Here is a 27,079-nt window from a genome sequence, read left to right as displayed (position 1 = left end):
CATGTGCTTTATTATTAATGGAAATTAAGCTGCACTGACTCGTTTACAATTTATCCAGGAACACCTGAATCTCGATTCTATATTAGAAATTAATAATTTAAGACCGCGAGTCTGTCCCCCGATGCAGGCCTGATCAACGTTGGTAGAAATTCGACCACAGTCTGATCAGATTATTTTATTCAGAGGATGAGCTACGAAAAATTGGCTCTTACTAATGCATTCCCTTAAGTCATATCTTTTAGCATAAGGTTTTTTAAATGACCAAATCTCGCCATTTTAGTATTCTCTGGAACGCCCGTGCGCTTTCTGATTGCCGAGGGAGATTGTTTCTTCCATCGCGCATTTATTGGAAAATTGTGTGGAATGTAAATGAAAATAGTTCATTTGCAAAATGTTAATTAAGGAATAAAGCTAATTATCTCTTACGGTGTCCTTAATTTAATTTGTCTGTGCTTCAAATAAAAGAACTGACAGACGACGACCTCTAAAGTTGTAATTTAAAATACCACAAGACACAACGTCAAATCTTAACACTATCATCTAGGAGGTCTGAATCTGGGAGAAGGTGAGTATAATAAACAAGAGTAATTAACACCTTCTCTGACTACGTAACTACCTAAACGTGCGTTAATAATAAGCCCACTTAAAGATTTTAAGAATAAGCAAAGGTTGTTGTTAAACTAATTCTTATTTGTAAATCGGCTTTAGCGGTTTGAAATCATTTCAAAAGAATTTCCCCATATGTAATGGTTTTGTCCGTCCGTCCGTCTGGCCGTCTGTTCCTCGTTTTAACTCGAAACCGAAAAGAGCCAACGTGCCAAGAGCCATCGATTTCTACGAATTCAAGGATCAAAGGTTGTTTGTTTATTTTCTTCATTAGAATCATGATTATTCTTCAATGTTCACGGTATATTTGGTTAAAAGATCCTCGTAACTTTTGAATAGATGGCTCCATCTATTGTTGGAATTTGTACCATGCAATTTTAGCGCGCACTGAGTTTCGATTGACACTTTCCTTTCATATTTTATTGATCTCTGGCCCTGGATTCATAAAAATGGAAATACTGGAATAATTAGTGAACGGATTCGCCTAAAAACTCCAATGTGGAGGATATAATTGCGTTTTTTTCTTGTTAGCGTAAGTACCGCCATTTGAATTTTCCGTAATAGAAGTGTATATTTTAGGTTTCGGTGATTTGTCATATTACAATTTCCATCGACGATTGTTGCATTCATCTATAATTAGCTCTCTCATTTAAGATGCACGTATACTTTACTTTATCAAAAAAGAGAGGTTACCTTGGATTCTCTTTTAGGGTTTTAATTATAGGGTTCTCAAGTGTTAGTTCAAAATCTAGTTCTAAATTACTTTTAATTATCCCTAAAGATTTACGCACTGTTCACCTCTGTGATCTTACGCAAAGCATTTCAAAAATTCTCCAAAACCAAACCCAACTATTCTTCATTAAAAAACTACACCTACAAAATGGCTTCTTGTTAACCAAATTTGGACATATGTGATCATTCATTCTTTAACTGATCAAGTCCCGCTCCGCTAATCAAAAACGAACTAAGGCGATAATTCAATTAAGAAACAAATCCACATAGAGAAATAAATACGTAAAAACAAATTCACGTTCATTGCACTGCACTTGACCAATTCTTTCAGATTCCACTAAACCTAGCATTTATCTGGAAAATAATTTCGAACCTCTAAATTTTGACCTTTTTATAAATTTCGGGAGACTTTTAGAGAAACTTCTCATTCAAGTATTTGAAAATCTTCCTTTCGTCTGAAATATTCTACGAGTATAAACATCCCTTTAAAAAACCATTTTTTAAAATTTGTCCTGAGTAATACTACAAGGAACCTCTTTTCCTTCTTAACAATTTTACCAGAAAAGTTTTTAGTGATTGGCATTATGCGAACATAATCGGTATAGGGTGAAAATTGCTCAATTGGCAATTATATTTTAAGGCAATGGATAATCCTTCGTATTAAACATAACTCAAATGGGGTGCTTGCGGTGATTCATAATTCCTTTGCATTGTAGATTCTAAAGTGCTCGCGGCAGTCGTATTCGGTAGGTCAGTTTCGAGCTTCGGATTCTAACAAAGCGTCGAGTATTATTAGCACTCGTATCTGAATTTAAAACCAAATTCTCTTTGTCAGCTTTAAACCTTACAAAAGAGCCGCAATTGACACTTTGTAAGCAAAGTAAAAAATCAGTGCCATTGAGACTACACCAAGCGTATAGAAGCACAACAAGCTGCTTTAATGTGAGCAAACATGCAATAAAGCAAAAATAAACTCACCCTGAACCCGATCGGCTCTCGAACCGGCCGGTGCAACAGTTCCGCGACTCTCAAGCACCGAAGCCCTGGGCGGCCTTTCACCCTCAACGGATTCTTCATTGCTACGCCAATAAATTGTGGCGATCGTCGCTGAACATTTCAGTTTCATGTCGCCTCTCCGAAAATGTTTCTGTTTCACGACGAATTCCAATCCCAAAATCGAGGTTTCGAGGCCCTCTCTTCCCGTGATTATAGTTTCGGGGCCGTGTAAAAAGCTCGGGTCGGCTTGTTCGCCGTTAATGAACCAGTTGAGGAGGGCGGCGGGCTTCGAACGTCCCGAAGTGCAGTTCACTCGTACGGTGTCTCCGGTCTGATAGCGAGGTTTTCCGCCCGTTATCCGCGGTCCCTCCTCTGGAAGGGCTGTAAGAAAGAGAAGATGTATTAACCGAAAGTTTGGTTAAAGCAACACGGTAACGTTTTGTACAGCAGTTCGGCGAAAGACTTATTGTAAAGCGTTACAGAGAATGGGACGATTCTCGTGGATAATATATTTAGCGGGATATAATCCACCCCTGCATTATTTGGAATTTCGCGAGCAAACGTAGTCAATTCCAAATAGCCAACTTAGAAAATCACATCAGAAAAAAGTTTGAGTTTCGTGCTTGATTTATAATCGCGGGGGCGGGGGTAGGTGGTATGCGACCGCGGTTGTGGATATCGATTAACGTAGAAATTGTAGCGCACAAATTACATGCGATATATAACGGGGCGGTTAAAGTGGAGAAGTTGGCGAAATCGAAATTTACTTGAAATTTAGATTCACAAAGAGATCTTGAAACGCTCCATATCCGCAACCATTAAAAGAATTCCAGGCGAAGTCGAAATGACATTGTTTCTCTCTCCTTTATTTAATCTAGCAGTATAAAGATACAGCGGTTGAAAGTTTGCGAGAATTCAGAGCTCCCACTTATTTAAGTTTGTTCTCAAAGATAAAAGTTAGATAACAGGAAGCAACGGATAAGGAGAGGTAAGACAGGTAAAAAACCGCAGAAATTGAATTTCGGATGAACACTTCTTTTAACATAATTGAATAATCCTTTTTTAGAAAATTCTTAACTTTTTGAAGATTAATTTCGTCGTTCCACTACAATATTTTAAGCTCAATGAATTATAATACTATACTCCTTGATTTTAATTAAAATTGCTTCAGCAGATTTCACTCGTTATTAACTTGAATGACTGAAGCAGGAAATATTCAATAGTAGTGACTTGTTTAGTGGAGAGAATTTTGATGTAACTTAACCACAATCAACCTTTATGTATTACACGAGAATCGTCGCTTATATTCTTTCTGTATGCTTATGCCCTTGTTGTATCGTTGCATGTATTTATTGTACCCGCTTGTCCATATTTGTTACTTGTTATTGAAGATTTTCTATTGCATTTATCGATTATATTACAAACCTAATTCCGTTACTGTATTAGTTGTCTTGAAACAAAGTCTTACAGGAACAGCTGTTCTGATTATTGTTTTTTACTTTAGTGTTATAGTATTGATATATTACTAAGATACGGAATTGGTTACTTTAATAATTTGTTATTGAAATTAAATGAATCGATGATTATTCAGACAAGAAGTCGGACCCTTCTAGTGTCGGAGCTTTGCAAACTTTCGTTTTACTTTTAGTTTCAGTTTGGCAGGATTTTGTACCTGTCTGGCGCCCACCCTGCACGGGTTTGCATTGATTCAGGATTGTTTCACTGGGAGATTCAACTCTTCTCTGACTAGCCGGTCAATCCCGTTTCCTATCCATAAAGAAACTCGACGCTTTTTTGGCGACCTCCATGGATAGATAAGCTGGACCAGAGTATCTGGTGGTGCTACGGGAACGCAAGGAAAGCTTACAAGGAACTTAAGAGAAATTTAAGGAATCTGAGATCTGAATGAAGCTTGAGGGGACGTAAGGAAATTCGACAAGAACTGGAGAAGTATTTGTAAAAACTTGAGAGAAGCTTGAAAAGTAATTGGGAGAGACTGGAAAAACACCCAAAAGCAAATTGGAAAAAGCTTCAGGAGAACGTAATTAGAGTTTGAGGAGAATTTGAGAAAAACATATTTGAGAACACTATTACCAAAATATTTGTACTCGAAAATTCGCAACTGTTTAATCCTTTGTACCCGAAAATTCGAAATTGTTTATACTTTACCGCTGTATCTTTTTTTTTTTTAGAATAGAATAACGTTTATTACTGTCCTTGTGACGAAAAGAAACACAAAATTATGAATTAATTGCTACATATTCGTAAAATTAAAGTTCTCAAATTCTGACAAACTATAAAATGCCCGTTCCAACAAAAAAAGTTTAATTTTAGTTTTTAATTTTTTATATTCTAAATTTCTTATTTCTAATGGTAACAAATTAAAAAAATGAATTGATAAATTAATGTGACTTTTGTGGGTTTTAGCCAACCTAAAATAGTATATTGAAAGACAAGTGTTACAATGCGACGTATTGTAATACGACTATCTTGTGGCACGAGTGGCGTAGCGAAGCGGAGCCACGAGTGTCCACAAGATAGGAGTATTACAATAAAGCATTGTAACACGTGTTTTTCATACTATTTTTTCTATTTCGGGGCTTTAATTTAATTAAATAGTAATTATGAAAAACTACAGGAAACTTTAGAATTAATATGTCTTAAGTTGGCAACACCATTTACGTTTAAGTTGGCAGCGTAGATAAACACAACACTGACATTTGGAAACTTTAAATTCCGAGAATGTGTAATTTTTTATTCGTAGATAAATTTATTTATGGTGGATGTGTAAACTGCTGATTTGGAATGTATTAAGTTCTTCGTGTACCAAAAATCAAGGAAAACACATACATTTTACGTAATTTGATTTCATTTGACGTTGACGTCTGTCTTGGCGAACTGCCAACTTAGAGATGAAAAGTTACCAAAAACAATGTTACAATGGAACTCATTGAAACACTGTATTTGCCGAAAACAGTTGCACAAAATTCTCATTGTAACACCGAAATAGAAAAAAGCTTTTACACAATTGTTCCACGTGTTTCATAATTGTGAACATCAGATCGTAATTGACTTCGTTGGACATACTTTTGGCATACATGATACAATTTAATATGTAAATGCTAGGGATAGTTAAGATCTTAAAATCTTGAAAGACCTGTTTGCAATCTTGCCTATATGCAAGTCCACCTAAAATACGCACCGCCCGACGTTGGAGCGAAAAAATGCGGGCAGTATTAGAGCAGTTTCCCCAAGCAATGTTGCAGTAACACAAATGACAATGTATAAAAGCGTAATAAGCAAACTAATACAGATATTGAAACGTTTTGCGATAAGCGACGCAGTAGGTAGATGTTACTACAGATTAACTTGGCGAGAGAGTTTGTATGTTCAATAAAATTTAATTTCGGGTCTATTTTCACACCAAGAAATTTGACTTGATCTGGGTTATTAAAATTAAATTGCCTCATTGCCATAACCATGTGTATGGTTTTACTTTGGCTGAGGGTTAACCTATTACTTATACACCACTTCTCGGCTAAGCTCAATGCCGTGCGTGATTCTGATAGGACAGTATCCACACTGTCATGGGTTATGAGTAATGTGGTGTCATCCGCATATAAAAGACACTTAGTTAAATTTGACAAATAGCCTGGGAAGTCATTGAAAAAAATAGAAAAAGAAGAGGTCCCAAAATGGATCCCTGAGGAACCCCCAAATTGATCATCTTCATATCCGATAGCTTTCCATGAATCTTCACAGCCTGTTTCCTGTTTTGCAAGTACGATGCAATTAAATCGTGGCTGAGCTGGTCGAAATTATAGACATTCTTTAATTTTTGAAGTAAAATATCATATGATACACAGTCGAACGCCCTCGACAAATCTAAAAAAATTGCCATAGCAAATTCCCCCCTTTCAAAGCTTTCTAAAATATAATTCACAAAACCTGTGACAGCATCGGCAGTGCTTTGATTTTTTGGATACCCAAACTGAAACTTGAATAAAAGATTATTGTATTCAAAGTACTTTATCATTTGTCGATAAATGGCAATTTCGAAAATTTTTGACACTATTGGGAGAAGGACACTGGCGGGTAACTGCTAGGATCTTTTTTTATCTCCCTCCTTTCTTATATAATGGTATGACAGTTGCAATTTTCAGCTGTTCAGGAAAAATAGCACACTGAAAAGACAAATTTACTAATTTTGTTAGTGGATGAATTAGAACGCTACGATTATGTTTAATTATTTTCGTACTCACTCCATACACGTCAGGAGTGCTACTGTTTCTCAATGAATTAATAATATCTCGCATCTCTGTTTGAGAAACGGCGTGAAAAGTAAAAGATACATCCAAATTCAGTTTAATATTCGCACTACAAGTAGCTATCGGATCAAGATTTGCATAGGAATTATTTGGAAAAGCAACTTTTGTAGACTGAAAAAGGTAATCGCTAAAAGTATGTTCATTTACAGATATCTCTTGAGGTTTAGTATTTTTGCTGAAAGAATGTATAATTCTCCACGCAGCTTTGACTGTATTTTTGGAATTTAAGATTAAATTATCGTAACATAGAACGTTTGGCTTTCTTTATAGCATCCCTATAATCTCGTTTAAGATGATTTCCTAAACGTTGCAACTCAAGTGATTTCTTATTGCGATAAATAATCTCCACACAAGCCACTCTATTACGTTTTTCTTTCAAATCATCATTGAACCAATTTATATTATTGTCACATCTCCTTCTCTTTCAGGAAAGGCCACCAAGAAAGCTTCCATAAAGTAACTAAACAATGTTTCAAATTTATGGGTAAAATTCAAATAATTATCATTCAGGAAATTCCAATTAACTCGAGTTAACGAGTTAAAGAACAAACTACATCCCCTTCTTGTGATGGGTCTAAAAATATTTTTAACAAGATCGGTATGTAAATTCTTTGTTATCTGGTAATTAACAGACAATATCTGACCAAAATGATCTGATAACAAAATGTCACAAATTCTGGAGCTGTAAGTATCCAGGCTAAAATTAATAAGTGTATTGTCCAAACAATTTTGCAACCTTGTGGCCACAAAGTTTGTCCTTAAATAACCGTATGTTGTAAATAAATCACATAACTTGGTTGTATTTTTCTCCAATGCGTTAAAGTTAACGTTAAAATCCCCTGTAATAGTAACATTGCTGCTGTACGCCAGTTTGTACAACAAAATATTGATATTGTCCAAAAAAACAAATAAATCCCCATCTGGAGAACGATAAACTACTACTACAATAATATTCGTACATATGAGTGCACATATCTCACAGTGCATTTCTATCGATAATTGATTAATGTCATTTAAAGATTTAAACGGAAGATCATTTCGAACAAGAAGTAACACCCACCCCACCGTGAAGTCTGGTACTTCGTGCATAGTAATCCGCCAATAGATAATTGTTAATTTTAACGCCACTGATTAGTTCACTAGTACTCATCCAATGTTCAGATAAGCAAATCACGCTCAGTTGAACATCTAATGTACACAAGAATGCTTCCAATTCTAACATTTTATTCCTAAAACACTGAATATTTAAATGCAAAATTGCAAACTTTTCCGATGTTAAGATGTCAATTGATTCCTCTGTCGCACTATAAAAAAACGATTCACTACTATTCCTACCGGCCAGAGACTGGGATTCTTGGCATATTCTAATTCCGTGGATCCCAAGGAAATCTTGAAAGAAGAATATTCATCGGGATGTTTAGAATTAAGTTTCAAGCATGTTGCCGACTGTATATTGTTGGATTTAAGATATTGCGAAATCATTTCTTCGGTACACCCTGGTTCAAGACCTCGTACGTGCAAATGACAATTGAACAAACATCGCCCTTCATCTCCTTTGATTTGTGACAATTCCACTGTCAATAGGTAATTATTATAACTGTCAATGTCGTAAAACTCAAAACTACTTCTATACTCTTAATTTCCGAAGTATTAGCTAAAATCACTTACGTTTGTTTTAATTTTATTTCACGAAATATGGAATTTAAGAATTTAGTTCCCAGAATTATAAAATTTTAAACGAAACAGAACGAAATTTGAACCAACTACTGCGACCTTAGACAATCACGTTGTATCTCACGCCTCGAAGAGATTATGACCGTACTCGCCCATGGAAAAAATTATAATTGCTTGCATGACTCAAATTCGAAAGCAGCGCAAGGGACGCCGCTTCCCTAACGCCAATAAGATATAATGTGTTACTTGGACGCATCCCCCTTTGTTCATTACTAAAATTTCGATGCTTTTGGGGTACCACTGAAAATAAACTAAAAATCCCTTGATTTGGATTAATATGATTACGAATATTTATAGGTTTCTAGCGTTGAACTTGCCTTCTTCGAGCTAATTACTAAATTTTGATATTTCCCCTAGCTGCACCGAGACCATGCGGATTATTTACAATTATTGCAGTGCTTGCTTTCTAAAATTCAATCATTATTCATCTTGGGATATTTACCGTACCAATTAAAATATGAATCCTCTGTTAACATCGGAAATAATTGGAAACAAGATGAAATAGTGAGGTATCGTTTATAACTTCCGGATTGATCAATACCTTGTTAAGGTTTCTAACTAAAGAACGTAATCTATTTACAACCGATCGTCTAATGGGATATTTCTTTCCGTTGTTATTGCGTTCGAACTTTTTATTACGGTTGTTGATGCGCTCGTAAAGGAATTGCAATTAACCGTAAGGAGATAATTATAAGCATTTTTCTTAAGCAGACTTGTTTGCGTTTTTTTTTTATCGTAAAAGCGTTTTATTGGCGAGGGATGTCGAAAAAGGGATTGTGGGTGTTACAGCATCACTCTGTCAAAATTAAGGGCGCACGGCCATTGTTGAGGACAATGATTGATTAGGGTTTTTGGTGTCATATGGAACGATGCGTATACAAAGGTGAAATATAACTCAAAATTGTTTTACATTGTACATACATATGAGACTGCTTTTAATGTGTCGAAGCGAGTGTTCCTGTGTTGCTGTGTATGGATACACGTTTAAACTCAAATAAATGGAAATGAGCACACAAATTCTCATATTTGCGTTGACTAATGTAAAAATAATGAAGGATTATTTTGAACTGCACGTTTAACGTGACTGAAGGAATGGCAATTTATGATGTGAATCTTTTTCAGTGTATCATAAAAAGTTAATCCGATCACTAATTGCCATTTAAGTTGTCGGTTCGAACTGTTTACATTTTACATGTTTTTGTTCGCATATAACGAGCAATTTAATTCGGAAACAGTTCTCTCAAAGACGTAAATAAGTTTAGTAGTCAGTAGGAAGAAAGTTTCTCAACAAACCGTTTCAACAGCTAAATAGAGTTTACTTTTACAACTTAATAGATGCATGACTGAGAATGTTCACTATAATTATTACTATGTATCTCAATGTTGGTAGTTCCGCTTGTATGGATACTATAATTGTAATCAGATCTAAATCGAAACAGGACGATGCAAGAATCGGCTCTAAAGGAAGGCTATTATAATACATTCAGGAAAATTGAAATTTTATATTAAAATATACGATTTCTGGTAAAATATAATACAAAACTCGTCAGTAAAATGACATTACCTGACTCGGAAATTAAAGTACTCGGCCTCGTATTTTAATATTTTCTCGCCAGTAATGTATTAATTTCCGGACTTGCATGTAAATAACTATAGTGATAAGGTACTATTACAATAAGAACTAGTACAGAAATTAGAATCACTTTACAAAGGACCATAATATGTAGTTTTAGATAAGAATAAGGTAAATTCTAGTATAGTAGATCATAAGGTAAAATTCATAAAGTTAGGTAATAATAATAGATTAGCTAAATATAAAAACAATCAGATGTAAATATTAATTCTTGAATTTAAATAGCCATAAGTTTATAATTCACTAATGTGCATAGTATAGAGAATATAAGTCGCTTCTGAAACTACAGTGTAACATTAAAACAATAACAAGGAGGTACCTAGAAATAATTAGAATAGGAAAGTGCATAAGAGGTTACACGAGGGAATCAAGGATTCTCCTCTCACTCTCTGTTCTCTAATCAGTTCAGCTAATCCAGTTAGATATAATTAGTTCGGTTGTTGAGATGACTTGTAATCGGTGTAAATAAATCATACCTAAGTATTTGAACCCAAAAGCACGCACCACAGTAAAAGCTTTACACAAAGGATAGGTATAAGCCGAAGAAATCTTTTGCATTTACAGAAAGTGACTTAAGAAGTGAGTGAGTGAGACTGGTTAACTATTTTGAAAGTTTCATTGCCATTTAAATAACCATAAATTCGTATTGATCGGTATGGCTTCAATCTGCAAAACAATCCCCCCGCAAATTAGCAAAATAATTGGCTCCTCTTTCATTATAAGAAATCGATACAAATGTAATTAAGCTTGAACTTAAGAAAAACAAATTATTCAAAACGGCTGGATCTAATAAAAATTCTGGCCCCGCGAGTAAATACCTCGGAAAAAAATCGTTGTATCGAAGGTATTAGCGTTATAACCCTAATTACATTTTTTTAAAGTGTATATTAATTACAAAGACCTTTCAGGTTTTTGACATTTGAAAACCTGTCGAGATTACAAAGATTAATTAAATATCACAAAATAATTATTATACGCCCCGTTGCTTGAGAAATTTCATAAATCTGAATTAATTTACGGTTTTTTTTCATAAATCTTTTCCTTCCGTGAGGAAACTTAATTGATTATTGATGTCTATAACGTTTTCGAAGCGTTACTTACCTTCCATTAAGTATATATTTGGAACAGAAACAAGATTGCGTCCACAAGATTTTGTGCAAACATAATTTAACTTTATTTGCTTGCCTCGAAAGTTTTGTTAAATACGCGTTAAGCCTCGAACTACTCAAATGCAGCAATTTATATACGAAAGCAAAATTTCACGATTTGCAAAGTCGTATAAGTAGGTTTCACATTCAATTCGTTTTCAATTTATCTTAAATCTGTCCGTTATATGGTCCAGATTAGATTTGAAAACTTAAGCTTTTCCTATGTCCGACGTGTTTCCCGCTCTAAACAACTTTTATTGCGAGTTCCGTATTATTTGCCATTTTGATGTGGAAAATCACCTATCATCAATGGAAATGAAAAGTTAAAGCATTTGGATAGGTTGACGTTATCGGAATTAATCAAGTATTAGGAAATAATACCGTTTCCGATATTAGTATCTTTCGATATTCCGAAAACGCTAAAATTATTTATTTATGTATTTGTGTCGCTTTTTAGTTCATCAACAATACCTAAATGTGTACATAAAAGCATGAAACACATTAAAATTCATTACGAATGAAATATTTAGGATACAAACAATCGTTGAATATCAAGTTATTGTTTTGTTACAACAAACAATTACAGATTTTCTGCCAAAAATGTTACTTTATGCGAAAGGGGTTCAATTATACACGAAATAATGTGCAGAATACACCCCCGAAGTTGCGACGTTTATTATTTAAATCGTGGTGGCCTACCCGCATACATGCTAAAGGTATTCCTGTCTATGCATGTGTGAAATACGATCAGGTCTCCAGGTAATTAGTTCAATTAACGGCAATTATTAAGTATTTAGTTAGGGCGTGCGTCAATATCCCCCGAAAATTGTAGGTAGTGTATTACTTTTCAAAGTTATATACAACCTGCCAACTAAAGTGCTTGGAACTCTTTAAAGATACGAGGGCAGTTTGATAAGTCAATGATTTTTAGAATGCAAAATATTGTTTTTATTATACCTGAATCACAATCTCCGTTTTGAACACTCAAATGCGTGCGAAATAAGGCCTTTAAGAAACACGTGCTTTAAAGTTGCTAAGTAATGATACTTCTTTTGAAACCGTCATCTGGGGCTGAAATAAAAAATCTTCTTAGGTCGCTTTTTGTAAATGCAGAACAGTTCTTTAGTTTGTACCCATCTTTTGTTTGAAGCTTTCACAAACGCGCGTAATTTAGGGTATACTGCCAAATCTGTTCCAGTTTTTAATCACAGCATTGTTTCAAGTTTTTAATGAATGCACCAAAGGATAGAAAATTTAAATACCTTTGGCATTTCCTTCATATATGCCAGCATTATCGATCCATTTAAGACTTTATTCGTAGGATGCTTCCTACTCATCCACAAAAACAACTTTTCATATTCTTTGTGATAGGCTTTACTGGATTTGGATTTTACACCTACCAACTTTCCTTTAGATTTTACAAGCCATTTAATGGATGGTGTATTATCTTTTTCAGCCGAAATCGTTTTGTTTACGAATAGGGAGATTTTTATAAGCAAACGTCAAGTGGAATTTCTATGGCAATCATGGCATCAATTCAACCTAATTTCAGGTTTGCACATTGGAAATAGCAGTCCTATATCTAAAATGCCTCAATTTATGTTATAGGACCTGAATTTTTTTAAGACACAGAATTGGAAAATATGTTAAATTGTCATTGTAAGTTTTTGTTTTTAATTGTAAATTTACTAATTGTTTAGTGCTCGATTTCACAAACTATGATTATTAAGGTTAATCGCTAATTAAAAATATTAGAATGGGAAACATCTGAGCGTATAATCAACGGTGGCTAATATTCTAATATTTTTAATCATTATTCATTATCCGAAATCGGGCAAACCGGGAAAGTCATGTAAGTTTGTTCGTTGTACTTAGTGGACATCATACATTTTCGAACGCATATAAGTAAGGGTTTTATTTACTAACAACGCCATGTGCTAGATAACGAAGCCGGGGAACAACGAGATGGAACGGATGAGTGGAAGTGGCTTGACCTTTACGAAGATGAAGGTAATAAACTGGACCGTTTGCGTTGTTAGCCTTAACAGATTTTTGTATTTTATTTTTTATCATGATGTGCCTTAGAATAAATTTTATTAATGTCAATTTGATACCCTATTGGAAATCCCGGTAAAGTTGAATTCTCCACTGTTTGATTTTACAAATGTCTTTAATCTGACTGCTAATTTTCGATTCAAATTTTGAGTAGGTAGTCAGGTCAGTCAATTTATCCGCTTTTAAGTATTAAATTCGATCCCGCTCTTCATTTCGGACATCAAGAATGAAAGTCCTCTCTAGGAGGGAATGGAAGTATAAAAAAACAACCCCCTACCACTCCACACACACAGGGTAAGGTTTACGTGTCCGAATTTTAATAATTTATTTACTTGAGTGAACATTTATCGATGCGTCACCCAATTGACGTAATTTCTGTAGTTATTTTTATAAAAATAGTCAAAACTCACCCTTCCAAGTGATATTTAAACAAGTTTGACGTGTACCGAGCACCCACACACAACCGCACTCGCCGACGTTACATTCGTAAATGATTTACGTTTATAGGAATGAATAATATCGTAACTGCGGTTTAGATAAGCAAAAGACCATATGCCTACACATTATCTTTGTACAGGTTAATTGATTTTCCGTGCAATTTTTTTATTTTTCTCCGCTAATAATAATGACGAAATGAAATATTCATATTACAATAGACCAGTGTCAACAGAATGGCGTTGTTAAAAAATCTAGTCCTCACTACAAACTTCATTCTTGTTGATGATCGACAACCCAATCGATTTTAATTAAACCGTGGAAGATTTTAATAGCGAAATTAGTAAACAATCAATTAAAAAGTGATTTGGAGTTGTAACCCGTAAACATTTTCTTAAAGGTTCACACAAACCGACGCGGGAATGCGGGAACGGGAGCGGGCCGGACGCGGGATATTTAATGTATTGTTTTTCCTTATGTCTAAATTTCTGAAGAGAGCGTAATATGCATCCAAAACAACTTCCTAAAACAAATTATTAAAGATCTGACTGTCATATTAATTAATTTGAACAGAGTTGCTTTGCCAAATCTTCATTTATTTTAAGAAGTTATTTTGGTTGACTAAAATTAGGCGCCCTTTAGAAGAGTCATTTAAAGGTATACAAAGGGAAACGATACACGCATATCCCTATGTCTACTTCTTAATAAATATCACTGTATAATTGTATAATTGTGTACAAATAGTGTAGAAATAAATCCCGCATCCGTCCCGGTAAAGTGACAAGTGTGGTTGATAAAGTTTTCCGATGGGGTGCTCATAAGCCGTAAGAGATACAAAGTAGCTTAAATAGGCAAAGAATTGCAGAATTTTATAAGTTTCTTCTTCAGTTCTACAAACAATGAGATAATGGTAAAAAACTAAAAAATGTAATTTTCAAAAATGAACTGGTGTAAAGATTAAAAAGTACCTTTAACAAACCCTCACTAATTTTTTCTCAGCTGTCTAATGGTGCTAAAATAAAATTTTTATTTACTTGTGAATTCCGAGTAAATTACATCAACTTTCTTATTTCTTATGAAAGCCATTATTCGATAAAGAAAAAAATTACAAAACCAGTTATACTTAATATTTCATTTGGGAATCACCTTTTGGAAATACATTGTAAACTTCGAGGAAAAAATGCAAGGTTGATTGATGATTCCCAAATAAAATACTAAGCGTTTGGTGTTGCTGATTTTGTAATTTTTTCTATCGAACGACATTAAAATCCAATATGGCGTCCATAAGAAAGTTGATGTGATTTACTCCAAACTCACAAGTGATAAAAAATCACTTAAAACTATTTTTTGATATCGTTGAATATGAATGAACGCCAGTGCATTTTCGAAAATGACATTTTTCGGTTTCTTGACCATAACTTCTTTAGTTGTACAATTAGAGGAAACTCTGAAAGGGAAACTTAACATAAAATTCTGCAATGCTTGCCCATTTAAGCGACCTGCTATTTGGTGTTGATACGTCAGTAGGACAAGTGGTGGTAAGAATAAAAATAATAAAAAAAATAAAAAACCGATCACTTTGGGTAGCGTTGAACTTACTTTCTGAAAAGTATACACTGATAGTCCATCTCCACACTTGACAATTAGATTGCTATAAAATACACTATCTAGACTTGCACAAATGAAGCAGAAAGGGAGATACACGTATAAAAGAGCGTTACATTTTATTCTAACGCCATTTATGCCATGTAAAATAAATGCATTAAACTACCTCTTTCAAAACGCTCCTAACGTGTAACTCATTTTGCTTGTTTTACGGAGATAAGCTCTATTTAAATTTCGATACACGTTCTCGGTACCCTTCGCCCTAGCGTTCCTACGACGCCGGTTCTCTTAAACAGTGTAGCGCTGCAGAAATTGTAAAAAAAGAACGAAGCGAAATGTACGGTGACAATCCACGGAATAATTTTATTTGAGTTTCACAAAAAGAAACCAAACTAATTTCCATTTTTCTCATTGCGAATTCGTTCATCAGATGTGCATAATGCAATAATGCACCCCCAAACCCATCGCAATAGTGTAATAAGTGTTTTATTTGGAAAATGCTTGAGGGAAGGAAATTACATTTCTGAAAGAGAGGAATCAGGGCCAAAATCATTCTATATTGTTGTAAAGGAATTTAAAAAAGACACTTTTTCCACTTTACACTAAACTAAAGCAGATAAACTGTGCTTAAAAACGTACAAGTTTTTTTAACCTACATACAATAAGTGTTTAAAGGCAAACCATAAAAATAATGATTCGTTAAAATGTAATCCTTAATTATTTTGAGAATAGCCTATCCAAAGTATGCGAAAAAGAAACGATTTGGTTACGATTTGTGTGCATTTATGCGAAAATAATCCCAATATGTAGGTAATCACGTGATCGACGTTTAGGATTATAAGGATTCAGAGCAGCGACAAAACGATACGTGTAGGCATTTTCGGCGAGTGAGATCAGATTAAAATTCATCAGTTTGCTATTGGCACCGATATCCTTTTGAGGAAATGACTTGAATACAATCGCATTTGAATGAAAGTCAATCTCTTTCCGGCATCTCGCATAGACAATTTCAATAAAGAAATCGTGAAATCATTGATTGTTAAAATGCCGATAGCGCATTGGGCTTAACAGCGGACCAAGTTATTCCCGGGGGACGTCTTTTCCAATCCCGGGATGTTAACTTATTTCCGGGGCCATTCTGAAATGCTCCACTTCCCCGTACTGCGAGGTTCAATTTTCTTAAATGTAATTACCGTGCGGCTCGACGCCAAACCGATCGCGACACGCTCTACATTACACCCCTACCGGCTAATTTAACTCAACCGCCATTAAACCGCTTTATTTGTTTTCTATTTTTCTTAAAATTAATGCCCCTTTTTACATATTAAGTGTTCGGGGAGTCTGATTTGGGCACAGATAAAATGAGCCGTAAAAGAAATTAAGGGAGTTTAATGCGCTTCGGGTTTACTTTTAAATTTATTGCTCGCCCTGTGAACTAAATCGAATTCGTCGATATTTTGAAAGGTATCATTAAATTCGGAACGAGAAAATTTGTATTTCTTATAATTTAGACATATCTGATGCCATTTAATATTAAAATTTGTTATAAGAAACGCGCCGCTTAAAAAAAATGCCTCGCAAATCGCAGTCAACCTGTTAAGCCTGACAAATTTTCTTCTTCAAATTTTGTAACACGAGAGTGGAGTTTGACTTCTAAACAATGTCCGGTTACACTAGTCACCTTACAAGATGATAAGACTCATTGCTATACTATATCATGGTTAGTAGTCAATCCTTCAGAAAAAGAAGAGAAAGAACCTTTATTTATTTTATAAATAAATGCCTCCGTGTTTGTTGCCTATTTCAAGACACAGGAAGAATATAAATGATTGTTAAAGGTATTAACCAAATTTTGAGTGTCAGAATTTTCCTCCCGAACAAAACACGTTGCTTCTTTTGTCCCCTCTGCCACCCAAATTTTTTTTACATGCTTATATGAAACACCCTGTATATTTTTTTCCGTCGTCAGCAGCATTGAACTGTTCGGTTCCGTTGCCTCTTTCAATACGTTTGGCGTTTATAAGAAATACATTTGTAATGGTTCCAGCGCCGAATGGGGTAAACGGAATTAAGTGAAAATCCAAGATCTCCCCATAAAATGTAATGAAGTAAAATTTACAGAAGTTGTAGTACACGACATGTTTCGGAACGAACTCGTTGCATTTTCAAGTGTTAAGTAAAGAGGGTTTATCAATCAATACATCCTAAAAAAATTTTTTTGAGAACTAACGCCTAAGTAGTAATTAAGTGCACTTACCTAGGGGGAATAATACAATTCGTTACCCGTAGAATCTTCGTTTGCGGAACACATCGTTTCTACGGGTCACGATTTTCATGTTAACTCAGATTTTGAAATTTTGCATTCTATTAACAAAGGCCCTTTACTTAATGTGTTAGAAATGTTGGAAATAGGTAGACACAAAAATGACCCTGGGCTGGTCAACGATATACCGACTTCCCTGTAGATCTCTTGTTAGTACTAGATTTTGTTAACTTTAGGTTGTTATCTATATATATATTGTAATTTATTATCACTTTAAAATGTCGGCGTTGCGATTTTATTATTCCCCCTAGGTAAGTGCACTTAATTACTACTTAGGCGTTAATTCTAAAAAAAAATTTTTAGGATGTATTGATTGATAAACCCTCTTTACTTAAAACTTGAAAATGGAACGAGTTCGCTCCGAAACATGTCGTGTATTTTGGATTTTCTAGTCGAACATTTTAATGAAGGTGCTTTTTTTTGGTTCGCTCAACATTCAAGATCGATAAATTATCAATTAGATAGCCCAAAATTATCAATAGTAATATAACAAGGGCGACACATGCTTACCGATAATTTTGCCCACGCGAGGAATCACGAGTGCTGGTTGCACTGAAAACTGCCCGAGGGCAGTTTTCTAAGGGCAACCATTACGAGGATTCTTCGCAAGGGCAAAATTATCCGTAAGCGTGTCGCCTGCGCTTATATTCTGCAGATAATTTCACGAAACACCGTAGAAATTGTGATTAAAAATCGGGTGAATATTACCGTGAAATTCTAGTTGCTTGTTTTATTCAGCATTTCTATAGCAACTAAAACAATTTATACCAACAAATCTCAAATTTGACCAGTGCGTCGGTTATTTATAGTAATACACCTAATATTCTGCGCGAATCCTGCTTTCTGCTGAACAAATATGAGCACTACGCGATTCGGTGAGGCTTCCGAAGCTACTATTAACGTGGCTATCGATCAAGTGACGCCAATAAATACTAAGAAATCGAATGGTTACGTATGGAAGCAGTTTCATGAATTTTGCGGACAACGAGGTTACGAATTAACAAGAACGACGCCCACCACAAAACTTGCCCTAATTATGAAGGATTGGGGGTACAACATGAAACAGAAGAATGGAGAAGACTATAAGGAATCGGTGATAAAAACAATGTGGAACGTGACCGCCAAGCAGCTTCAAAAATTGTATTTTCAAGAATTCGGTGTAAGGTTTGACCCATTTTCTGAAGTGGAGTTTAAACAAAGTCGCGCCGCCCGAGACGCCAAAAGACGTGAACTGCAGAAGCTGCCTGAAAAACGGAAGTGCAGCTCATCTGCCCTGAGTGATGCGGAATATAAAGATATTGTTTCAAAGCTCGACGAGGATACACCTGACGGTTTGGAACGAAAATTCTACTACATTGCTAGCTATGAACTGGCTTGGCGAGGAGGGGAAGCCGCAGTTGCCGAGGTGAATTTTTTCCACGACGAGGTAAGCAATTCCGGCGTCTGGTCCGGAAGAATAGAATACAACCCAGTATTTAGTAAGACTGCACAAGATGGAGGTCGGAAACTAGCAGACAGCAAATGGCTGGTAGCTAACACGGAGAAGTCGGAATTTTGTCCTGTGAGGTATCAATTGTTATTTTGTAAAATTACAAGTTTATTTAGTATCATCTGAATAATTCAGGTTATTCAAGAAGCTCCTGAGTAAGAGAGGACCAAATGTTACTACAAACAGGCTGTTCCTGACTCCCAAACCCACTATGGAGGGATCCTTCTTCCGTTGGCTGGTACAAAAATTCTCCTGTTGGAAAAAATCAAATAGGGAAATGGACGAAATCTGATGCGAAACAAATCGGCGTTGATACAATAATAACGAAAATCACCAATCACTCTTTGAGATCCTCAGCAGTCTCCCATTTGGCAAGAGAGGGTGTTGGCGAAGAGCAGTTAATAAAGATTACTGGACATGCGAGCACAGCTTCCATTAAGCCCTACCTCCAGCTGGATTCATGTCATCATGCTAAAATAATAGGAAAAATGAGGAATGAAGCATCATCGTCCACTTATTCTTCAACTTTAATTACAAGTTCCAGCTCATCGAGCTCCTCAACCAATCTTGAAAAAGAGTGTGACGTTAGCGCAAAAAAACCTAGAATTATGAATTTTTATAATTGTACCTTTCATAGCAATCAATTTTGATTTTTAAAAGCTTGTATAATTTAGAGTTTCAACTAATTAACTAATTAAAATAATTGCTTATTATGTTGTTTCTTTCTCCAGCTACGATTATTTTTGAGTTTTCATTATGACGCGTCGTAGGCGGGACGTCACCAATAATCTTCCCTAGGGCGATTATCGCGATAACCATCCCTAGAGAAATTATCAGAAAATGAGATCCTGATTGGGCAGTTTTTTCAAAATGGACAGTTTTGATTTGGCCGCGTCAGTCATGTGACAGTTGAGTGTAATTATCGGTTAAATAAGTTTTAGAGGAAATTAATTTATACATAGATTGACTAAATGTATGGACGACAATCTTTGGGTTCCGGTAGTCGTTCTAGGTTATTTAAGGGGGCTTTAAAATTAAGCGATGTAAACGGGTCATAGGTTACAAACCTTAACTATCACGATACCGAGTCGGGTTAAAACAGCGGAGAGAAATAGATCACAATGAGCTTTTAGATTTGGATCTGGGGATTAGTGTAGTTCGAACAATTTACCTTATATAATCCAAACGGAAGTTAGGAGAGGATCAGTTGGGTTGTTCTTCTTATCAACAAAAAAACCGTTCCACAAGGCAAAGCGCCCAGATGGATTAAGCGTAGTTTGCAAAATAGTGGCAGGGTCGGTAATAAATCTTCCGCAACATCTGCTGCTAGTAGGAAAGAGTTAACTTTGGAACTACCTACTTACAATAAAGAATCATTAAGAAGGGAGAAGGGTAAAAACTAATTACAGCTACATAGATGAATATAAATTTAAAAGAAGCAAATTTTAAAACGTCGAGCCATGATGACGGCAAGAAACGACAAAATTAAATTTACAGCAAATGACAGCTAGAGGTAGATCCATGATTGAAAATGAATGTAAAAATAGCAAGTCTTTATTTATATTAAGAATTTCGTTAAGGGAGAGAAGAGGATTGAATCTATAATTATTAATTATTTCTTTGATTTCCAGGAAATTAAGGGTCACACTTATCGCAGATGTGCAACATTTTCAAGTCAGAATTCGGGTTAAAGGGTTAGCCAGATTTAAGTACCTATGTGGGAAGCACAGGCGGATTTGGTACTGGAGGAATTATTGTTCTTAATCCAAGCAATGTGTTCTTTAATACGAGTGGCAATTTTACGACCAGTTTGCCCAATATAGGTGGCTTGACAAATGGCACAACTCAACTGATAAAATCCAACTTTATCAACAGGAGAACTAGGGTCTTTAGTATGGGAAATGAGTATGTTCAGCTTTAAAAATTAGTTGTAAGTTGTTTAAATATGTTCTTAAAACAATCAGAGTATTTTCCAATATAGGGTAACGGGAAGAAATTATTCGAAGCTTGAACAAGAAAATGGAATTTTTAATATTTGTTTTGCAGAGTATTTTGAATTTTAGGTTTTTGATAAGTTGGAGAGCGCAATTGGCTTGGGAAGCAATTTGATAGATAACTTGGACTTCGTTGAATTTGTTGGTATTGACCGGAATATTATACCTAAAGCCTATGGAAAAGGAACCTGAAGGATGCTAATTTGTGATAAAGGTGGTGTTGGGAGGAAAAATCAATAAGATTATTAGTAGTGGTGGGTTTTCTATATATACCGAGGTTTAATATATTGCCAGTGCGCTCAATGATAGGTCTAGGAAGTTAAAGGATCTATTAAGTTCGAGTTCAACAGTAAAACGGATATTCTTATGTGCGGAATTGAGGATATTACAACAGGAAACCAAGTCACGATCATCCCCTTCAAAAACAACGAAGATATCGTCTACATAACGACGATAAAATTTGAAGCGAGTATTTATAGTTAGGTTTTTAAAGAAGGATTGTAACTCTAAATTCGCAAAGAATATTTCGGCAGGGAATGGGAGAGGTTGTTGCCCATAGGGAGGCCTGATTTTTGAATGTATTGCTTCGAGTTAAAAAGGAAAAAAATTTGTATTAAATCAGAAAAGAGTTGATGACATCTACAGTCCTGTAAGGGTAGGTACACTAGGGAATAGACTAACGATATCAAAGGAAACTAAACGTTGAGTGTTGGAGATTTTGAGGTTAGAAAGGTCATTGGCAAATTGAATCGAGTTACTAATTGACAAAGGGGAATGGAGTTGTGAAGGCAGGAACGGAGGGTAGAATTTAACCATGTCGATAATTTAGAGACAGGAGTGTTCGAGAAAGACACTATGGGGTGCATCGGGTGTCCAGGTTTATGGATTTTGGGGAGGGCATAAAGTCGGGGGATGTAGGGATTCATCAAAAGGAATTGGTAGTGGTTAACGTCAAATTCTGATTTGAAGTTGTCTTTGAGAGATACAATAAATTTCCTGAAATTCAATTGAAAGTAATTAAAATTGCCTTTGGAAGGAGAGAAATCGTCTCCCTTAAGGAAATCTTCTACTTTGGAAATATAGTCCTATTTTTGTAAAATAACTAAGACATTGCATTTGTCAGTTTTTGTCAAGATCGTATGCCTTTATTTTGTACTTAATAGATTTTAAAGTGGCTAAGGTCTTTTTGTTGAAATTACCAGAGGGGAGGGTGATTTTATTAATTTTGTACCGACAACTAGTTCTTATGGAATTTGAGTCAATATCAGGATTGATGTACTGCAGTTTTTGAATGGCACATTCAAATTTATTTTCAATTCCTCCAAGGCTTTTTATTCGGAGTGAAGGGATTATGTTTAAAACCGAATTGAAGGTATGCGATCTCATCTTTGTCAAGTTGGCGGTACTTAGGTTAATAACACTAAGGTGGAATTTGAAAAAATTTGGGTTCGTTGGAAGTTACAGTGTTGAGTATGTTTCAAATTTGATAACTTAATAACTTCTTAAGTTTAAGGAAAATTTTCAACCCAAATGTTTCCAATTCGTCGTGAACCAGATGTAAATTTCTAATCCTAATTTATGTGATGAATGTGGAGATCCTGATGTAGGTAAAGAGCTGTAAGTTCAAAGAATCACGTACTGCATACCAATGATTGATTTCATTTTTCAACCATTTGGATTTACCTGATTGGATGTTGATGTAGTTGGGAAAAAGAGGTAGTTTTGGGCAGGAGTTGTTGAACCATATATTTAAGGAAGCTCTCTTCAACTTCTTGTATCATAAATAGTACCTTTTTGTTAAAATATTAGATTACTTCTGGCCAAACCGGGAAAGCAAATCAAATATTCAAATACACTATGTAACGAAGCACCCGGAATTTCTCCGTTTAGTTTGCGATTTACAAGGAACACCCGGTATAGTAATGATAGGTTTGGGCTTCATTACGCAAGAAGACCGTGATATGGAGCATTTTCCGCAATTCCTTGGAGATACCGTAATTAATTAGTCCGCCTACGACCTCTCCTGTTGGAATTTTGGAATTATTTTTGTAACCACCGAAGGATGTTGTCCTGGCGAAGATGAGGGACAATTAATATTCTTTGGTTTCAGCGCCGTTAATTATTTATAAGATGTTTTAGATTCCCATAATAAATAAAATCAAGGATAGAACGAGTTCAAATCTAGTTGTTTGCAAGTTGTCCCAGATTTTTAAGATAACCACAAGAGCCGCAATTAATTAAAAACCGAATTATTTTCTACACCGCTCAGGGGGAAGTTCGTCGCAACTGTACCGTAACGAATAGCTATCGAATTTCACTCAAGTATCACCAAAAACTTGACATTTGCCCATCTCTGTAAAACATTACTACACGCATCGGGCCGGAAAATTGGTAAAGATATTTTATAGGAGAATTAAACACTAGGACTCGGACAAGTTTCTAAAAACTCCCGTGGTTATTAATCAATCTAGGTCGTATTTAAACGTTTACTGATTTCAAAGACAATTTCGGACTTAGTACGTCGGGTAGATGGCTAGAATGGGGAAAATACTGCACTTTTTGATTGGAATATGCCACTTTCTGTGGTAATAGTTAATACCAAAAGGCAACTTTTGAGATAGGGAGCCACTCGAAAATCCGTGCAGGAAACCAAAATGGTGGCCGTCAAAATGGCGCCATTAGCCGCAATATATTTTTTTGTATCTCTGCTCCTAATAGTCCGATTTTAATTTTCTTTTTTTTTTATTGAAAGCTCTTGTGACGAGGAAACTTTTTTGCTATATAACCTTTATCTCTAAAACTTAAGGATTTAGCACAATTTTTAAAAAAAGTGTTTTTTTTACGAATTTGTATCACAAGTACCTAAGCTCTTAATTGTGCAATATCCCGGTCTTTTCGACAAAAAAGGCCATCGTTTAGAAATTAAATCGATACAACCCCAAAACTCCATGTATCTACCCTGCAAGTTCGGAAAATTTCAATGCGCCATGTTTTTTTTTAAAATGCGCAATATTTGTTTCATCAGGCACGATATCAAGCATTATGAAAATTGAAAGGAAAAGACTCGTCAATTTTTTTCTCTGAAAAACAGAAAATACACTCTGCTTTTAAAGTAATTAAAGAAACACTCATTATATCAACTTTAACTCTTACTCTCGCTCTTACTTATCCTATTTTATTTAACTAGTTGGTTTAAGATACGACGAATGTGAAATTTGGAGTGCTTATACATATATCAGATCATGGGTTTTTTCGAGGATTTTCTCTCGGGTTTTCTTTAAGAATATTAACGGAATATTATGATTTCCAAGTTTTAGATACCTATTCATATAAGTTGAATCATTTTTATTATACAGGGAATCCACCTTCTGTAAGCGGACGATAGAGCCTCAATGGTTGAGATTAATGGTAACGGTTTGTTGGTACGTGAAGCCTGAGGGGAAGCCTAAAACGTATTTTTAGGTATATAGGGTGTTTTCGAGGGCAGCCTATACATTTTGATATTTTTTATAGGTATCCCCGGGTATCCCTTAACAAAAGAATTATTTTTGTAGGTCTTATCGGTTTTTTTCGTAATGCTAACCGCGAGGCTAACCGTTTTCCGGATATGCTTTTTATACAAGGTGAAAATTTGATCTTCAAATCATTTTTTAAAGAAACTTTTTATGACATCCATAATTATAAAAAGTTTGCTACCAATCCACGTACATTCAATTTGGGGTCAGTAGCATACTTCTGCACGGTCACTGTCACAGGGGGCATACTGTTTTTAAATAGCAACCACTATTTTCTTGATGTAGTGAATTATTTGTCGATACAAACTGATACAATAAAACTCGTTTTTCAAATAATTGAATTTTAATATTTCTTTAGCTAATCGACTTCGAATAGTATAGACCGATTCATCATCAGACCTTAAGAGTCAGAATATTGTGCTGAATAATACAAATCCATACATATGTTACACACAAAAATCGGGTTGAGCTTACTTGTGATTCAAATTCGTAAAAAAAACACTGCATTGTGCTAAATCCTTAAGTTTTAGAGATAAAGGTTATATAGCAAAACTTTCCACGTCACAAGAGCTTTCAATCAAAAAAAAAGAAAATTAAAATCAGACTATTAGGAGCAGAGATACAAAAAAATATATTGCGGCTAATGGCGCCATTTTGACGGCCACCATTTTGGTTTCCTGCACGGATTTTCGAGTGGCTCCCTATCTCAAAAGTTGCCTTTTGGTATTAACTATTACCACAGAAAGTGGCATATTCCAATCAAAAAGTGCAGTTTTTTTTGGCGTACCCAACGTACTAACTGGAAAATCGGAAAATGAGCTTTGTCAGACAACAGTGAAAATTGAAAAGTGAAAGTTTGAGGTGCTGATAGATACTTTCCCGTTCCATAATCTCATGCCTTTCGATATAGGTTGAGGAAATTGGGGAAAAAACGCTACGTTTACGTAATCAGTTGTTATAAGTTGCATTTTGTGTCGATTGGCGCTATAGTACGATAATTATAGGAACAGAGATGGTGTTCGTAACTAAAACTATTGCAACAAATGAACTTTATTGGTATAAGAGAATATTTACGAATGTTAACAAGGTTTAGGTCTTCAATTGAAAATTGCAAGAAGCGGAATCCAATGCATTATGAGTAGCTTATCTATATATTTTTTAAACGTCGTACGCTAAGGTTTAATTAAGGAGGATACAAAAGCAGAATTTTACTTTATACTTACTATATATAGCGAAAAAAAAATGATGTATTGAAAAGGTACCCGTAGGTAGGTTAAGCTTTATTAAATCACAACAGCAATTTATTTTCCCTTTATTTTCCTTTTCGAAAAACAAATTGTCAAGGAGACGCGAGTGCGTACTTCCGGCGGAAAAGAAAATCTCACGGCAGGCATTATCTTGTACCATATCAGATTTGATTAACGAAATTGGCTGTAAGGAAAGTTTCGTGAAATATTTAATGTTTTAATTTAAAAGCTAATCAAGTATGAGTGCAAAGTTTTCAAAGTGTGACAGATTCGTAAAGAGCTTTGCTTATACCTATTAGACAGTGTTAATAAGTAAAACGTAGCTTTGAGCGGCGTGAATAATGAGAAGTTCTAACAGAACCGTCTAGAATTATGCAGGATTAACATAAGACACAGCACACAGCTTACTGGCTCCCCGTTATTCTGGCATTGAATAATTAGGGAGCACTTTTTCACTTCGCTTACTGTCGACTTTTTTACCCATACTCTCTGATGTTTACTTTACATTAAATCTTATTTCGTTTTGCCAATAAAAAGTTGGCGTTTCTTTGCTTTTCCCTTATTAAAACAAACAATCACATTTATTCTACATGAATTGTGACGTTTGAATAATGTAACCGGTTCTTACTACGATGTATTTCGACACGCTTTCACTGCATGAAGGAGTCCAAAAAATAAGGTTAGCACCATGTTTGAGCCAGAAACTGAATTTAGTTTCTGATAAGTCTTATTTTGATCATCCGAACATTTTAATACGGACACTAATTCACTATTTGCGCTTTTGACGTGCTACTTAATACAGTTGGATATCGGAAAAGACTCCCAGATACTAAATCATCTGTATCAATTTTTTTTCAAATTCCTATTGGGGTTGTGGTGGAGACATAGGAAGACATTTATGAAATCTAAAAGCATACCCGATTACAAAAGTCCTTTTCATCGCGGTTATTTATTTTTTTTTCTCCTCAAAAAAGTTATTTTTTGCTTTCGGTATAAATTTTATCCTCTGCTCTGCGGGTAGGATTGCAGACACATTAGTCTAGGAAAATGTAAAAATACTAATTAATATCTATATTATATTTAAAAAATTCTGCAGACAGAACTTGAGGATTTTATTTAATAGTCATTGTAAATTCAGAGGCGTAACTAGGGTGTGGCAGCCACGGCACGTGCCAAATATTATTTATCACTCGCATATACACCATTTATTTGCTTATATTGTAAAGTCGAGTGTTTCCG

At 35.1% G+C, this 27,079-nt stretch overlaps 1 protein-coding gene across 8 annotated transcripts in view; it reads right to left on the bottom strand.

Moving 5' to 3' along the window:
- LOC116169925 (cell adhesion molecule 2-like) overlaps positions 1-27,079 on the bottom strand; it is a 216,968-nt gene that overhangs the window by 21,939 nt on the left and 167,950 nt on the right. For all 8 annotated transcript variants that reach the window (XM_031486136.1, XM_031486139.1, XM_031486133.1 and 5 more), the window contains exon 4: positions 2,317-2,715. In XM_031486136.1, coding sequence (XP_031341996.1) covers positions 2,317-2,715 — 399 coding nt within the window. The remainder of the gene's footprint in view (positions 1-2,316; positions 2,716-27,079) is intronic.

The sequence above is a fragment of the Photinus pyralis genome, unplaced genomic scaffold, assembly GCF_008802855.1.
Source record: "Photinus pyralis isolate 1611_PpyrPB1 unplaced genomic scaffold, Ppyr1.3 Ppyr1.4_LG4, whole genome shotgun sequence".
Classification (NCBI taxonomy): Eukaryota; Metazoa; Arthropoda; class Insecta; order Coleoptera; family Lampyridae; genus Photinus; species Photinus pyralis.
The sequence above is the reverse complement of the archived record's forward strand: the minus strand, read 5'-3'. Positions and strand labels throughout refer to the sequence as shown.